Here is an 18,228-nt window from a genome sequence, read left to right as displayed (position 1 = left end):
TCCTGTGAGATTTTCGAGGTGGAACAGAGGACGATAATGTTATTGAGAGTGATTTCACCCTTCTATATGATTTATACTAAAAACGATGTGTGGAAAACTGAGTCAGAAAGTTTGTCGGCAGTGAGTTTGGTTCATGCATTGCAAATCTTTCATTTTGTTCACGATATGATGCATAATTCACCTCTGGTATTTATATAACATGCTATCCTTGCATAACATTCAATTTTGGCAGCAAGAAAACTGATTCCTTGTCAAAATAGAATGACTAATATTTAACTAATAATTAATATTAGTCAGTACTTAAAGGGATAGTTCATCCAAAAATGAATCCTGGTGCGATTGCTCTGTTAGTGCGGTTCTTTTGAACATATGTGAACGCTGCCATCCGAACCCTGGTGCGCACCAAACAAGCGGACCGAGACCGCTGAAAAGATGGATCTCGGTCCGCTTCCAAACGAACTCTGGTGCGGTTCGAATGATATATGAATGCAACACAGACCAAAGACATGTAAACGAACCAAAAACAGGAAGATGAGAACCTAAAAAGGACAGAATCCTCACGAATATTGGTTTTTCTCGTCATAGTCGCGGGTTTGCCCATCACAGACATCAGGTTGTGAACGTATCCCTATGCCTTTAGGTTATGTATCTTTTGGTTCGGTGATAAAATTGCCAATCTGAACGCTAATCGGACCAGGACTAAATGTTTTTTCATTTTTTTTTATTGGTCTGGACCAAACAAACCAAACGAAGTACAAGTGTGAACGCACCCTTACTCACCCTCAAGCCATTTTAGGTGTGTATGACTTTCTTCCTTAAGCCGAACACAATCAGAGTTATATTAAGTAATATCCTGGCTCTTCCCAGTTTTGTAATGGCAATGAATAGTGCCTGAATTTTTGAAGCTCCAAAAAGCGCAACGGCCATACGCGCGTTCACAAGAGAGTTGGAACGGGTGACCTCAAACTATGTTTCATGTCATACGAGTCGAGTCAAAGGTCACCCTTCCACCGGATCTCGACTCTCTCATGAACTCTCATACAGCCATTGTCGAAAGCCAGTGATCGAAGTTTATAAAGTTTTAAATATGGGTTTTTGTAAGAAAAATATCCATCGTTTCCCTTCAGAAGGCATTTATTAACCCACTGGAATCGTATGGATTTCTGTTATGATGTATGGATGCCCTTTTTGGAGCTTCAAAAACTTGGGCACTATTCAATGCCATTACAAAGCTGGGAAGAGCCAGGATATTAGTAATTTTAATAAATTTAATTGTGTTCGGCTGAAAGAAGAAAGTCATAGGGCCCTATTTTAACGATCTAAACGCAAAGTGTAAAGCGCACGGCGCAGGTGCACTCAGGGCGTGTCCAAATCCACTTTTGCTATTTTAACGACGGAAAAACGGTCCATGCGCCGGGGCGCATTTTTGAAATGGGTTGTCCCTATTCTCTTAATGAGTAATGGGCGTAACGTTCAATAAACCAACCAGAGTGTCATCTCCCATTCCCTTTAAGAGCGAGATGCGCTCGCGCCATGGCGGATTGCTATTTACATGGCGGAATATGTTGGCGGAAAAGCTGAACGCTTTTCAAGCGAAGAAACCGATCTGCTCGTGCACGAATTTAAACGTTTAGTTAGAAGTTAAACGAAGTTACATTTTTATATTTATGTAGCCTACACAATAATATTCTTTTACACTGTAATCCTTTTGTTTTTAATATTTGGCATGTTTGTGTGATGCGCATCCCTGTGTGTAATAAGCAAAGTCAATGCGCACTGTGGATGCGCCCAGAGGCGCAGTTTCTACCAGCGTGCTCTAACAAAAAAATATTGCGCCATTGACTTTAGACTTTAGACCAGGTTTGAGTTGGTCTATGGCGCAGTCTATTTTCAGCTCCTTAAAATAGCAATGCATCGGCAATGCACCTGAACACACCTCTTTTTTTAGACCAGCACGCCAATGGGCGCACTAACTGGCGCAAATGCATTTACCAATTTAAGGACATGGCGCTGAACGGGAAAACGCGAACGGCGCCGGACGCAAACTAGCAAACACACTTGCGCTGCGCCTTGCGTCGCATTGCGCCGGGTGTATTATAGGGCCCATATACACCTAGGATGGCTTGAGGGTGAGTAAATTATGGGATAATTTTCATTTTTGGGTGAAATATCCCTTTAAATGTATAATTACACCGTAACAAGAAAATTTACAGTTTGCTTTAGCATGTAATGTTGCTGTTTAAGCATGAAAAAGGTCTGCAAAGTAGTTGCAGACTACTGTAGTCTTTAGTTTTCTTCTGGGAACGAACACGTCACAATGTTCCACATTTAAATAATTCCCGCCCAAGGCATACGTGAAAAAAGGGGGCGAGGCCTCGCTGAGTTGTGTTAGTAGTGTGTTGAAACTCGAGGTTAAGAGTCGTGACATTTCTGAAACATGTTCGAAGCAGTTGACCAATCTCAACACACTGGTCCAGCCGGCCAATCAGAGCACACTGTGCTTTTTGGAAGGAGGGGCTTCATAGAGACAGGAACTAAACAGAATGTTATTGACAGATTGGGAAGAGTTGTGATGCAACAATTTAAAATATATGAAAAATGTTTTTTGAAAAATAAAGCATGAAAACCCATTCTAGTAGACCCCAAAACAAAATGAATAGGTCCCCTTTAAATATTAAAAGTAGTATAATTGTAATCTAAATATTATAAATCTCATATTATGTTTGTGTGCTACGCTCATCGCTGTCTCTGTTTTTGGTCTTATAGTACGCTGACCCTGTAGCAGACCTGTTGGACCAGTGGGGTGTGTTCAGGGCACGGCTCTTCAGGGAATCCTGCGTGTTCCACCGGGGGAACTACGTCAAAGACCTCAGCCGACTGGGCCGGGAGCTCAACAAAGTCATCATAGTGGACAACTCACCTGCCTCCTACATCTTCCATCCAGAGAACGCTGTACGTACCACTATGGGCTGCACCTGCATTTGACTTGACATTACAGCATCAGAATACACTTTTACTATATAATATAGGTTGCATGTTGACTCCTAGAACTTGTGATGTGTGTGAATCTGTCTTTTATCCCTGAATCATTTTTTTCCAGTGGAACTAATGAGGTAGAACCCAGGCACTGGCACTCTACACTCCTTTGTCAAAACTTCTCATCAATTATAGACTCAGTCTGTAGCGAGAGACCTGTGGAGGAAACCGCAGTCAGACAGATCCTACCTCAGTGCTGTCACCTCCTACACATGCTCGCATCCATCCTGTTAGATTAGAAGGTGTTATTCTGTATTGAAACTAATGAGCTAAAGGTGCTTATTAAAGCCTGTTATATCTGAGAAAGTGGAGACCTCTTCTCAAGACACTGCACACAGTTGGCAAAATAAGTTGGTTGGCTGTGTCTCGTATGCCTTTATCTGCCACTGCTGTCAACAGTACCTCCTGCGCGATAAACCGGAATAAATCAAAATCTCAGTATGCTTTAGTGCTCCACACAAACTCATCTTTGCATCTGCTCTGAGTTACAATGCACATTTTGTCATAAATATTAGTATTGTAATTTTAAATTTGCGCTATAAAATAATAATAGTAATAATATTTTTTTTTTCTTCAATATGCTGTTGTTTTATTTAACGGTAAATAATTAATTAATTAATTAACTAATAAATTCTTATTTTGTTTGATATTTTAATAATAAATGAAGAAAATATTATTATTAATATTATTACAGTTTGATGTTGATATACTGTATATTCAAAGAAATTGGCCAAATTATGCAGCCCTACAAACAAGCACTTTTTTATGTATTTATTTATTTTTTAATGCTTCTTAAATTGCAATCACAATTTTTATCAGAAAATAAAAGTTCGATTTTTTCCCCCAAATTGTGCAACCCTAGTACTTCCATACTTTTAAACGGACTGAATCATGAAAGAACTTCAGTATAATAGGGGGGGACAGAACAAGTTACAGTTATTGTACACATTTAGTTCATGAAATTGACTAAATCTTGCTGACTGTTAAAAGGAAAAGTGTTTTCTTAAAGGAATAGTTCACCCAAAAATGAAAATTATATCATAATTTATTCACCCTCATATAGTTAAAAATTTAAAATGTGACGATACCAGCATTTCCCCGTAGCATTTTGAGTGCTGTTGAGAGGATTATTAAACACCTCTGATTGGCCATTGTGTTCATGCACTCATCAGATATGTCTGTGATTGGATACAATGATCAAAGCTTCAAAAACATGTTGTAAATAGACATCAATGATGCTCTTCACCGAGCGCTTACACAGATACACACGGCGGGAGCGTTTGAAAGCAGGCGTCTTTCAGCAGATCCGTCTATCAGCGTATATATTAAAGGTGCCCTAGAATTAAAAATTTGAATTTACCTTGGCATAGTTGAATAACAAGAGTTCAGTACATGGAAAAGACATACACTGAGTTTCAAACTCCATTGTTTCCTCCTTCTTATATAAGTCTCATTTGTTTAAAAGACCTCCGGAAAACAGGCGAATCTCAACATTTACGTAACAGTCGGGGTGTACGCCCCCAATATTTGCATATGCCAGCCCATGTTCCCAACATTATAAAAGGCATTAGACAAGGGCAGCCAGTATTAATGTCTGGATCTGTGCACAGCTGAATCATCAGACTAGGTAAGCAAGCAATAACAACAGCGAAAAATGGCAGATGGAGCAATAATAACTGACATGATCTATGATAACATGATATTTTTAGTGATATTTGTAAATTGTCTTTCTAAATGTTTCGTTAGCATGTTGCTAATGTAGGCTACTGTTGGTTAAAGTTACCATCGTTTCTTACTGTATTCATGGAGACAAGAGCCGTCGCTATTTTCATTTTTAAACACTTGCAGTCTGTATAATGCATAAACACAACTTCATTCTTTATAAATCTCTCCAACAGTGTGTAATGTTAGCCCGTTAGCACTATCAAACTCGTTCAGAATCAAATATAAACACCCAAATAAATACTATACTCACATGATCCGACGCATACATGCAGTATGCATGACAAACATCTTGTAAAGATCCATTTGAGGGTTATATTAGCTGTGTGAACTTTGTAAATGCACTGTATTATAGAGTTGCGAGCTCGATGGGCAGGGACCATGAGATTTAAAGGGCCAGCAGCCCCTAAATCGGTGCATAGTTAATGATGCCCCAAAATAGGCAGTTAAAAAAATTAATTAAAAAAAAATCTATGGGGTATTTTGAGCTGAAACTTCACAGACACATTCAGGACACCTTAGACTTATATTACATCTTATAAAAAAATGTTCGATGGCACCTTTAAGGATTAAAATTTTTTATATATTTTATTATATGTGACCCAGGACTACATATCAACCAGTCATAAGGGTCAATTTGTTTGGATAGGACAATATTTGGCTGAGATACAACTGGAATCTGGAATCTAAGGGTGCAAAAAAATCAAAATATTGAGAAAATCGCCTTTAAAGTTGCATATGCAAATGCATATTACTTACAAAAATACATTTTTGATATATTTACGGTAGGAAATGTACAAAATATCTTCATGGATCATGATCTTTACTTAATATCCTAATGATTTTTGGAAAAGAAAAATCGCTAATTTTGAACCATACAATGTATTGTTGGTTATTTCTACAAATATACCCGTGCGGCTTATGACTGGTTTTGTGGTCCAGGGTCACAAAAATAACATTTTTTAATCTCTAATACATCCACTGATAGACGGATCTGCTGAAAGACGTCTGCTTTCAAACGCTGAGATTAAAATTTCAGTACCAAGTTGGTACCAAATTCGGTACTTTTGAAAAAAGTTTTTAGCTAGTGTTTTTCAGCATATGTTTAAAGTGTCTTTTTGTAATGGCGTTTGTGTGTTTGCAGGTGCCGGTGCAGTCGTGGTTTGATGACATGACAGACACCGAGCTGCTGGATTTACTGCCACTGTTTGAAGGCCTGAGCAGAGAGACGGACGTTTACGGTGTGTTACAGAGCCTGAGGACCAGGTAGCACACGGGTCCAACACTGCCTTGCAAACACAAACAATTCCCTCCATCCATCTGGGGTCGAGCCAACGTTCAGCTCTGGCCTCTAGAGGACACCACTAACCCAACGAACGCTACTTTTCTCCCTCAATGGACCAACGGCCAACAATGTTCCTTGGCAAGCAAATATATATGCTCACTTTTGATGCAGAATGAAGCGTCATTTTTTAAGAGTTTACTATCCTTGAGTATACTTACCAGGAAAAAAGAACAGAACGACAGCTATTTTTCTGGACCGCCGTGAAAACACTTTGAACTTTTTTTCTGTTCAGACTATGCAGACAGTCTTTTCCGTGACGTCATCGGTAGTTCCAACAACTGTGATTTATTTTTTCTCGTTCTCGTACCAAACGAAGTGCCTTCTGACTGTTGTTTTTATGAGGACACAATTGAGTTTTTGTATGCTGCATATTTACAATTCAAAACCTTTAAACAAACACTTACTGTAAGACCAAGGCGAACAATGAGTCTTTTAAAATTCATGAAGACTTTACGGTGACGGTCAGGTGTCTTCACTGGACTGAATGGTATTATCAAGCAAAAGATGATGCCGTTATTTTCTTGGGTTAATTTATGCCTTTGAAAATATAGCATATAAGCGTTGTGTTCAAAGGAAATGTTTGCATCTATTACCCAACTGTGATTTGAACTAATAATACAACATATATTGTGGAAAAAATCAGCAATCCAATACATCAGGATCTGAAATTAATAATCATCATTATCAAAATAAAAGATGCAATCAGTATAAAGAATGGCTCACATGTTTGTGTCTGTTTGTGTGCATTTCATTTGAGTATGTGCCAAAGGGATGCTGGGAAGCCATGAGCGGATTACACACAATGAGTCCATTGTACAAGATCTTTACAGTACAGTGAACTTAAATATGCTTGGTTTTCCTCAACAAGATTGATTTCGTGTAAATAATGGTGTGCTCAGAAATGTGGGCTGTGTAAAAAAATAGTTAATGAGCAAACTCTGTGCGCTCGTCTAGTTTGCTGCATGATTTGTCATGAACCTTAACCGGTTCACTTACAGAGAAGAAACCAAAAGGCTACCTGTGACAGTAAATAGTTATTTTTGGTGGTAAAACTTTAGAAAAAGCTTAGATTTTCTCTTTTTTTTTTTGCAATGGAAATATATGTGGCGGTGGTGAGCTGTGCATTTATACATTATTGAGTTATTGTATGTGTTTGACCTTGGAGTCTGAGAAAGGTAAGATGGTTTTCACATTTCCACAAATATTTCATATTTTATGTCTCAGTTTACACTTTGAAAGTGAAAAGACCACTTTAAGGAAAATATTTTTGACCTCACCTGATAAAAATTACTTTATGTTGGTTTTTCTCTAATGTAGTAGTCGGATTGATTTAGTTATAAAATAATTTCTTTGACTTAAATAAAATATTTATTTTAGATTACAAAAGATTTTATGATATATTTACACTGTCAGGAGTTCCTTGATCTCAATGATTAACTTCAGAATATCCAAATATGGTACCTAGAAACCTCTGTGAATCACATGACCTTGAACTTTATGGATTGTGTGTTTTGCTTCTTAGAGATGAAAACTGCACAGTGTGTGTTTGAGAGTATAAAATTACATTTTGAATTTGGGTGCTGTCAGAGAGATGTTTGCCTAAGGTGTTTCTGGGACGGTGGATGAAAGGACCAGCTGAATATGAGCTCTCTTATGTTGGGTTGCTCCTCTGGAAATGAGTCATATCTGTTTGCTTTACTATTGTCATGAATGTTTGTCTATGTGTGTGCACCGAGAGGGAAGGTCATGCTGTTCTATGTCATTAGTGAGAAAAATGCTGTTAATCCTAAAGGTTCCTCCTTATGCAGTGTTAAGTGCTTATTTGAGTAATACAGTAAAACTAAGCGTTTACTACCAACATACTGCAATGGACAAGTTTGTGTTGCTTCACAAACACTTTAATGGATTACTCAACCAGCTGGTAAACCTTTACGTAATAATGACACTGGGGTAAACATAATCAATTTTGCCCAAATCCTATTGATCTCTTTCCTTAAACAGTGTCATTGAGTTTCTTCATATTAAATTCACTCAGAAAGCTTTTATTGTTAGAATTGAAATATCCTGACATTGAGAAAAGAGAATCTAATTGTATGCTGGAAATTGTGTTATTTCTGTTTCAATGGGCCTTTGTGAGGGTGGAAGTAAAAAAAGTTAATTCTAAGATAGATAGATAGATAGATACATGTCGTCTGGAGGGGAGCATATGTTGCTCTAAAAACTTTATATACATTTCAGCATTCATAGTGCCTTCCAAAATATGCAAGCTGCCCATACCGTATGCACTTATGCACCCCCATGCAATCAAAGAATATTTGGCTTTTGAACTGAACGCTGATAACACGCTAGAAGGTCTCCCTCCTCTTTAGCCCGGAGGACACGGCGCCCGTGATTTCCAACAAGAATGTCAAATTTGGACTCGTCTGACCATAGAACACAGCAAAATCATATGTGTCCAGAAGCGCCATCGTGTCCTGTGGGCCAAGGCTTTTTTAAAATGGACTGTTTCAAATGGGAAAAGTGTTCACAGTAAAATCCCCAGAGTTAAATCAACTCTGCTCAGAGTACATATGGTCCCTCTCTAAATAGTGTTAAAATAGCACTAAAGCAGAGTTAAAGTTAATGAGATAATTAAGCAATTAATTAATTAATGATTGTGCGTTAGTGATGAACACCTGCTGTTAACAAGCAGAATCACTGAAGAAAAGAGAAACACAAGAACTACAACTGACTTCAGCCACAGCCTTATTAATTGCTTAATTATCTCATTAACTTTAACTCTGCTTCAGTGTTACTTTAACACTATTTAGAGAGGGACCATATGTACTCTGAGCAGAGTTGATTGAACTCTGGGGATTTTACTGTGAACACTTTTCCAATTTGAAACAGTCCATTTTAAAAAAGCCTTGGCCTACAGGACACGATGGCGCTTCTGGACACATACTGTATGTTCACATATGGCTTCCTTTTTGCATGATAGAGCTTTAATTGGCATCTGCAGATGGCACAGCGGATTGTGTTTGCCGACAGTGGTTTCTGGAAGTATTCCTGGTCCCATTTAGTAATGTCATTGACACAATCATGCCGATGAGTGATGCAGTGTCGTCTGAAGGCCCGAAGACCACGGGCATGCAATAAAGGTCTTCGGCCTTGTCCCTTATGCACAGAGATTTCTCCAGTTTCTGAATCTTTTGATGATGTTATGCACTGTAGATGATGAGATTTGCAAAGCCTCTGCAATTTGATGTTGAGGAACATTGTTTTTAAAGTATTCCACAATCTTTTTATGCATTCTTTCACAGATTGGAGCCTCTCTAAAACATCCCTTTTACAGCTAATCATGTTACAGACCTGATATCAATTAACTTAATTAGTTGCTAGATGTTCTCCCAGCTGAATCTTTTCAAAATTTCTTGCTTTTTCAGCCATTTGTTGCCCCCGTGACAACTATTTTGAGACCTGCAGCAGGCATCAAATCTGAAATTAGCTCATTTAGTGGATAAAATTGTAAAAATTCTCAGTTTAAACATTTGTTATGTTATCTATGTTCTATTGTGAATAAAATATTGGCTCATGTGATTTGAAAGTCTTTTAGTTTTCATTTTATTCAAATTTAGCGAAAGAGACAAACAAGCTGTGGATTCGCCTGAGGTAAATGCTACGTGACTGTTTACAAGCTTTTATTCTTTCTGCCGTTGAAACACTGATTGAGCGATTACACAAGATATTATGTTTCAGTAAGTTGTACTGTATCTTTCAACATACCAGATGTTCATTCATGTTTATTCTGTAATTAGTATTAAAGAGGAAGAGATGATCGCACTCCCGCTTAAAATGAGATGCCTGTACAGAGATCTGTCAAGCCACATAGAAGGTGCCTTAGATTGTGTTTTTAAAAGATGTAATATAAGTCTTAGGTGTCCCCTGAATGTGTCTGTGAAGTTTCAGATCAAAATACCCCATAGGTTTTTTTTAATTAATTTTTTTAACTGCCTATTTTGGGGCATCATTATAAACGCGCCGATTTTATGCTGCGGCCCCTTTAAATCCCGTGGTCCACGCCCACGGAGCTCGCGCTTGCCTTGAACAGTGCCTTAACAAAGTTTACACAGTTAATATAACCCTCAAAATGGATCTTTACAAAGTGTTTGTCATGCATGCGGCATGCATGCGGCGGATTATGTGAGTATTGTATACTGTTATATTGTTTACTTCTGATTTTGAATGAGTTTGATAGTGCTCCGTGGCTAACGGCTAATACTACTTTGTTGGAGAGATTTATAAAGAATGAAGTTGTGTTTATGCATTATACAGACTGCAAGTGTTTAAAAATGAAAATAGCGATGGCACTCTTGTCTCCGTGAATACAGTAAGAAACGATGGTAACTTTAAACACATTTAACAGTACATTAGCAACATGCTAACGAAACATTTAGAAAGACAGTTTACAAATATCACTAAAAATATCATGTTATCATGGATCATGTCAGTTATTATTGCTCCATCTGCCATTTTTCACTATTGTTCTTGCTTGCTTACCTAGTCTGATGATTTGGTTGTGCACAGATCCAGATGTTAATACTGGCTGCCCTTGTCTAATGCCTTTTATAATGTTGGAAACGTGGGCTGGCATATGCAAATATTGGGGGCGTACACCCCGACTGTTATGTAACAGTCTGTGTTATGTTGAGATTCGCCTGTTCTTCGGAGATCTTTTAAACAAATGAGATTTATATAAAAAGGAGGAAACAATGGAGTTTGAGGCTCACTGTATGTCATTTCCATGTACTGAACTCTTGTTATTTAACAATGCCAAGATAAATTCAATTTTTCATTCGAGGGCACCTTTAAAGAGCGTCAAAACGGCATTTTTTTTGTTTGAATTTCGTGATGAAATGGACAGAATTTGAAAGAGGGCACTTTGTTTCTTATCAAAAGTAACAAAACGCGAGCTTGTTGTGATTAATGGTGGTTAGGCTATAATGCGTTTTTGTCATGTTGATCCAAATGGACCAGGGCTGGGCGGGGCGCTTTCGGTACGCCATGAGAGTATCGCGGTTTGTACTGTAGGTGGTTTGGTTTTTCGGTTCAGTTTGAATGTCGTTACACCCAGATAGATAGATAGATTAGATAGTTAGATATCATTAAAAATGCTGTTTTCACTCCTGAAAGAAGCTGTTTTTCCTCGTTATAAATGTCTGTTTACTTTTATCCTTGTAATTATGTTTTGTCTCACACACTGTAGCTACTATTGATCACCCATAGAAACAGCGTCTACCTTTTTCTGTCTCGCTCAGAATGGCATTCTGGCCTGCAATTAAGGGGAAGCCTCTAAACCTTAATGAAGCACCACTTTGCCGCTTATCTTTATTTGTTCGCGGCTGATGGGCCGTTTGCCATAGGAAGCGTCTGATATCTGTCCAAGAGCATCTCACAGGGGATTCGTTCGCTCAGTCTCCCCATCTGCTGGAGTGGAAGAGATTAATCACTGTCTCATTTCTCTGCCTCTCTTGAGTGTCTGTGTGGCGTTCCCGTCTGAAGCGTTCCCTATGATCTGAGAGTGAAAGAGCTGAGACACAGAGCTGATGTGAGTGGAATCCAGAGCAGGAAAGAGACGCTTGAGTCGCTCTGACATCCACCAACTTCAAACAAGCTTGTTTTAGATAACTGAGAGAATGTGTGATTATGATGGAGATTCCTTATTCATGTAAAGGGTTCATCCAAAATTTCGGTTATTCACGCTCATGTTGTTTCACACATGTTTAGCATTCTTTCTTCTGTGAAACATGAGAGGAGAAAATATGGAAAAACTCCATAAAAGTAGTCTATATAACTATATAATGCACTATATTACAAGACATAAATACCAAAAATTCAAGTCATTATTCACTGATGTGAGCTGAATCATTCTTGTGATTTATGTAAAAAACACAACTCAGCTCAGAACGACTTCAGAAGACATGGAATATAGCACAAAAATCCTATAGGTCATGTGTAAGTTACGTTTATGCTCCCTACTGTACTGTATATTCACTTTCATTATATTGATATCTCACCAAAGCTGCATCTATTTGATAAAAAATACAGTAAAAACAGAAATACTGTGAAATATTTTTACAATTTAAAATAACTGTTTTCTATTGTAATATATTTTAAAATGTAATTTATTCCTAAGCTGAATTTTCAGCATCATTACTCCAGTCTTCAGAGTCACATGATCCTTCAGAAATCATTATGATTTGCTGCTCAAGAAACATTTCTTATTATGATCAAACTTGTCACTTGTGCTGCTTAATATTTTTAAACCATGAATGGACAAGCAAGTGCATATTTTTAGATGTCATTTATTGGCTTTTGTGTTAGTTTGTTTCTAAAGGTTTTTTTATATATATATTTGTTTCTTTCTAAAGGTTTATTTATAGGGTTATGTACGTAAGAGGTCAAAGGAACTCCTATTCTTGTCCATATAAAGTCTAGTATCAGTATTAAGGTGTGTTCTCACCTGTAGGGCTGGACATATACAAGCCCTACCCTGATCAGCACACATTCACAATACACACAGGGAGAGGAAGCCGCTTATAGACATTCATCATTAATACATTAATACATTACTACCCTGAACAATACTTCTGTGTGCAACATACAGGTAAGAGCAAAATATATTTAAACTATCATAACTAATCAGTCATTTGATGGTACATATACAAAAATATACTTTGTCAAAGTTTACATAATTAAAGTTAACTTTTACTTAACTAAAACAATACACTTTATTTGTAATACATATAAAGTGGAATTGCATTAGTCAGACTCATTGATGGAAATTTTACTCTGTTCGAGTATTTTATACTGTGTAACTTATAAATTTGTCATAAAGAATTACAACATCCTGCATGAACAAACTCTCACTGGGAAATATAAGACTAAACCATGTAACTGATCAGGACTTATGTGTCGACTGTTGTTTAAAAAGCTTTGTCAATAGACGGGAAAACCAGTCATTCAGGACAGAAAGCACACAAAACTATTAAATACGCAGTGCGCTTGTACAGTAGATTGTGCTTTAGTAATAAGCTGTTTGTCAGAGATGAATGTGTTATTTGAACGTTAATTTAATGTAACATGATCATATGAGAGATTAAAAGCTGTTGAGATGTGTTACTTCTGAGGCCATAACCATGTCTTGAACATTGGGGGGGGGACATTAGGATCAGTTTGAACTATTTGCAAATAATGTTTGCATTAAAGGGGTGGTTGATTATGATTTCACTTTTTTTTTTACTTTATTTGGTATGCTGTTTGAGCATAAACAATATCTGCAAAGTTACGATGCTCAAAGTTCAATGCAAAGAGAGATATTTTCTTTTAAAGAATTCCCTGTTTAAGGACTACAACAAATGGCTGGTAGGGACTACAACGAGCTTCTTCCTGGGTTGGTGACATCACTAACCCTAAAATTGACATAAACCCTGTCTCTGAGAACTCGCAACAGAGGGGATGAGGCCATGTTGGGCTGCTTTAGAGAAGAGGACGAGTTGTTTACGTAGGACTGCTTCACAAACTAGGGTCAATTTAATGCTAGATTTGCACAAAAGATTAACATAATGGCACATGCTAGTCAATGATTTGAATCAACTCCACAGAAACTACATAAATTTATCCACAAACCATTCAGAAATGGCCAGATACTTTCTATAAGTTGTAACTTCTTCCTGAGTCTCTCCATCAGTGTCCGACTCCGGTTTGAACAATGTAAGGCTGAACATCATCATTTTGACTGCGTGAGATTCTCCAGCTTTGTTGTTGTTGAGCAACCGAAGCATGAGCTGTTAAAGCTCCGCCCTCTTCTGGAAAGCGGAGGGAGCAGCAGCTCATTTGCATTTAAAGGGACACACACAGAAACAGTGTGTTTTTGCTCACACCCAAATAGGGGCAAATTTGACAAGCTACTGTATAATAAATGATCTGTGGGGTATTTTGAGCTGAAACTTCACAGACACATTCTGGGGACACCAGAGACTTGTATTACATCTTGTAGAAGGGGCATTATAGGTCCCCTTTAAAATATGCACACATGTACTTTTATTTGTATGTCTAATATGTCAAAAAAACAAAAAAGTTTCTTGTTTTGTGACACGCAGTTAGGAATTACATGAGTCACGTAAATGCATATAATAAAGCCAATATTCTTCAGTTTCAAATTGTGCTGGAGTAGAGTATTGTCAGTAAGATCCTTACCCAAAATTGAGGCACCTCTTGTACTGACAATGGAAAAGGTGAGCACTCTGTAAAGTCTACTCCAGCACATCCCAAAGACTTGAATTCATTGAATTCTTTCACAATTTGAGCTGGATGAATCTTTACATTGTCATCCTAGAATATAGCCATGATACGTCTTCCTAGATGGTTGTTTAGAAATGAAAAGCTACACACTCCATCAATTAGGGTTAAAAGAACTGATTCCAAACATATAACATGCTGGAAACACAATACTCACATACATGATGATGATCTAATCATAAACTCTTAAAAGATTAGTTCACTTTTCAAATAAAATTTTCCTGATAATTTACTCACCCCCATGTCATCCAAGATGTTCATGTCTTTCTTTCTTCAGTCAAAAAGAAATGAAGGTTTTTGATGAAAACATTCCAGGATTTTTCTCCTTATAGTGGACTTCAATGGCCTCCAAACGACTGAAAGTCAAAATTACAGTTTCAGTGCAGCTTCAAAGGGCTTTAAACAATACCAGACGAGAAATAAGGGTCTTATCTAGCGAAACAATCTGCCATTTTTGAAAAAAATGTAAATGTTTATGCTTTATATAAACAAATGATCACCTTCCAAGTGGTTCCGCCAACTTGGATGACATGGGGGTGAGTAAATTATCAGGAAAATTTTATTTAAAAGTGAACTAATCCTTTAAACATTTGCCTATTTAAATCCAAACAGCTATTTTTTGGCTATAGGCAGTGTATATGACCAACATACAGCTGTGCTTTAGTTTGTCCGTTTTCTCACTGAATACCATTTTCTGAGAAATCCAATATGGGTGAATTATTGATTAAATTCGTAAACTGGAGAGTTTTTTTACTCAGGATGGTGTCTTCTACATCCTACTGAGATTGTTCTGTTTGATCCTTGCGCTCCTTGTGTGTTCATGCTCCACCCTCAACACAATATTTCAGTCAATATTCTCGCACCCCAGTTTCTTAGCAACAGCTGCGTTGTGATTACGAAAGGTCAGCGTTTCTTTTCACTGTTAACACTGAGTTATATGGAAGAGGACTGGCGGCTGATTTGTAGTTGTTTATTTGCAGTGTGCTAATTATTTGCCTGCTATTTGTCTGAATATGCTTTTGAAATGGATTCTGAAGCAAAGCCCTTAGCAGGACACATACTGTACATGATGAAACATCTGAAAGAGATTTTGGCTATCATGTGACCCCAGAGTTGCAAAATATTTCCACATAATTTGTAGTGTGAATAGCGATCTGTTCTGATACAAATTTCTGTTGCCAAGTAGTTTTTGTGTTTACCGAGCAGATTCTTCAATGTGAAATCCATTAGTTGCCATGGTACTGGGCAGTGCTGTTTATTAGTGGTACAGAATCTCTGGAGGAAGTGAAATCTCCACATATCCTCTTCATCATCCTTTAATAAACCATCTGTTCTCTGTTATGAGTGATGATGGAATATTGCTCCCTGATAGTTCACATTTGCAAAGATCTGTCATGACATTTAATTAAAAACTGAAATATGACACAGTAGATAGTGAAACACTGCTCTATCTATCTATCTATCTATCTATCTATCTATCTATCTATCTATCTATCTATCTATCTATCTATCTATCTATCTATCTATCTATCTATCTATCTATCTATCTATCTATCTATCTATCTATCTATCTATCAGTTAAAATATGCTAATTTTATCTTATGTAGAAGATGTGTTTATAAGTGTTAAGTTTTAAAAATAACCCAATGTTTTTGTTTGTTTGTTTGTTTTTGTTTTTTTGTTGAAGTAAGTAAGACTGAATCGATTCCAGGTACATTTTGATTCTCAATGTCAAAATGTGATTCAATATACCTGAAGTTTTATTGTCAGTCTTGAATTGCATTGTGGATATCTGTTTTAATTCAGATAGTTTGAGCGTTGAGATTTCTTCTCAGAATCCAGCAGAATGACTGAAGCCCAGGATGTGTTTAAAAACATCCAGCGAAAGCCTGGCCTGCAGATCTGGACCATCAATGTAAGAGACCACTGTGGTTTTCTCCCATTTTTTTTGAGCTCTATGATTTAATATTTATTTAAAAAAAAAAAAAAAAAAGACACAAACATGAAAACAAGTTTTTCCTAGTATTATGTATTATTCTGTTTTCTGTTTCTTTAGAAAATGCAAATGGTCCCTGTCCCAGAGCAAGCATTTGGAAATTTTTTTGAGGGTGACTGTTATATAATTCTTTATGTAAGTAATTTCAGTCTAATTCACAGAGAAGCTCTTCAGGTCGTTTCACATAGTGCTTTTGGAAAGGTTTACTACATGAACACTTTCGAATATCTCCAGTTGACAATGACCTCAGATCTTTGTCCTGTTAAACACAAAGGAAGCTGTCATTATGGAATTTTTAAAAGTTACTTTTTTCCAATGATAATGCATGGTGATTTTTCTAAAAAAAAAAAAAAAAATGCTGTCAAAAAGATTAATCGCAATTAATCACGTCTTAACATAAAATTTTCTAAATATATGCGATTAATTGTGATATATACACACACATATTATGTATTTACAAACCTTTATGTTAGATGTGATTAATTGCAATTAATCGATTTGAATATTATATTGATTAATCAACTAATTGATATAGATATATTTATACACATATTTACAAACTTTTGTTACATGTGATTAATCACAATTATTCGATTTAAATATTATATCGGTTAATCAATATATTTATGTACACACACACACACACACACACATATTGTGTATTTACAAACTTTTGTGTTAGATGCAATTAATTGTGATTAATCAATTAAAATATTATATTGATTAATCAATATGAATATATTTATATACACACACATATTATGTATTACTAACTTTTATGTTAGATATGATTAATCGCAATTAATCGATTTGAATATTATATCGATTAATCAATATATTTATGTACACACACATATGTATTTACAAACTTTTGTGTTAGATGCAATTAATTGTGATTAATCAATTAAAATATTATATTGATTAATCAATATAAATATATTTATATACACACATATTATGTATTACTAACGTTTATGTTAGATGTGATTAATCACGATTAATCGAGTTGAATATTATATTGATTAATCAATATATTTATATACACACATATTATGTATTACTAACTTTTATGTTAGATATGATTAATCGCAATTAATCGATTTGAATATTATGTCGATTAATCAATATATTTATGTACACACACATATGTATTTACAAACTTTTGTGTTAGATGCAATTAATTGTGATTAATCAATTAAAATATTATATTGATTAATCAATATAAATATATTTATATACACACATATTATGTATTACTAACGTTTATGTTAGATGTGATTAATCACGATTAATCGAGTTGAATATTATATCGATTAATCAATATATTTATGTACACACACATATTATGTATTTACAAACTTTTATGTTAGATGCAAATAATTGTGATTAATCAATTAAAATATTATATTGATTAATCAATATAAATATATTTATATACACACATATTATGTATTACTAACGTTTATGTTAGATGTGATTAATCACGATTAATCGAGTTGAATATTATATCGATTAATCGGTTTATATGTTTATATATACACACATATTATGTATTATTAACTTTTATGTTAGATATGATTAATCACAATTAATCGATTTGAATATTATATTGATTAATCAATATATTTATGTACACACACATATTATGTATTTACAAACTTTTGTGTTAGATGCAATTAATTGTGATTAATCAATTAAAATATTATATTGATTAATCAATATAAATATATTTATATACACACATATTATGTATTACTAACTTTTATGTTAGATATGATTAATCGCAATT

General features: G+C 35.8%; 2 protein-coding genes across 9 annotated transcripts in view; both read left to right on the top strand.

The window, feature by feature from the left end:
* ctdspla (CTD (carboxy-terminal domain, RNA polymerase II, polypeptide A) small phosphatase-like a) overlaps nt 1-6,815 on the top strand; it is a 49,402-nt gene extending 42,587 nt beyond the window's left edge. For both annotated transcript variants that reach the window (XM_048175581.1, XM_048175582.1), the window contains 2 exons: nt 2,767-2,952; nt 5,903-6,815. In XM_048175581.1, the coding sequence (XP_048031538.1) occupies nt 2,767-2,952; nt 5,903-6,028 (312 nt within the window). In that variant the 3' untranslated portion in view covers nt 6,029-6,815. The remainder of the gene's footprint in view (nt 1-2,766; nt 2,953-5,902) is intronic.
* Nucleotides 6,816-6,964: 149 nt separating this feature from the next.
* The window catches only part of vill (villin-like), a 23,268-nt gene continuing 12,004 nt past the window's right edge, over nt 6,965-18,228 (top strand). For 2 of the 7 annotated variants that reach the window (XM_048175580.1, XM_048175574.1), the window contains exons 1-3: nt 6,965-7,278; nt 16,279-16,358; nt 16,500-16,574. In XM_048175580.1, coding sequence (XP_048031537.1) covers nt 7,251-7,278; nt 16,279-16,358; nt 16,500-16,574 — 183 coding nt within the window. In that variant the 5' untranslated portion in view covers nt 6,965-7,250. Of the gene's footprint in view, nt 7,279-12,601; nt 12,750-16,130; nt 16,155-16,249; nt 16,359-16,499; nt 16,575-18,228 lie in introns of those variants that run through there. The other 5 variants (XM_048175575.1, XM_048175577.1, XM_048175576.1 and 2 more) reach the window with 5 other exon arrangements.

Source organism: Megalobrama amblycephala, linkage group LG22 (genome assembly GCF_018812025.1).
Source record: "Megalobrama amblycephala isolate DHTTF-2021 linkage group LG22, ASM1881202v1, whole genome shotgun sequence".
Classification (NCBI taxonomy): Eukaryota; Metazoa; Chordata; class Actinopteri; order Cypriniformes; family Xenocyprididae; genus Megalobrama; species Megalobrama amblycephala.
The sequence above is the reverse complement of the archived record's forward strand: the minus strand, read 5'-3'. Positions and strand labels throughout refer to the sequence as shown.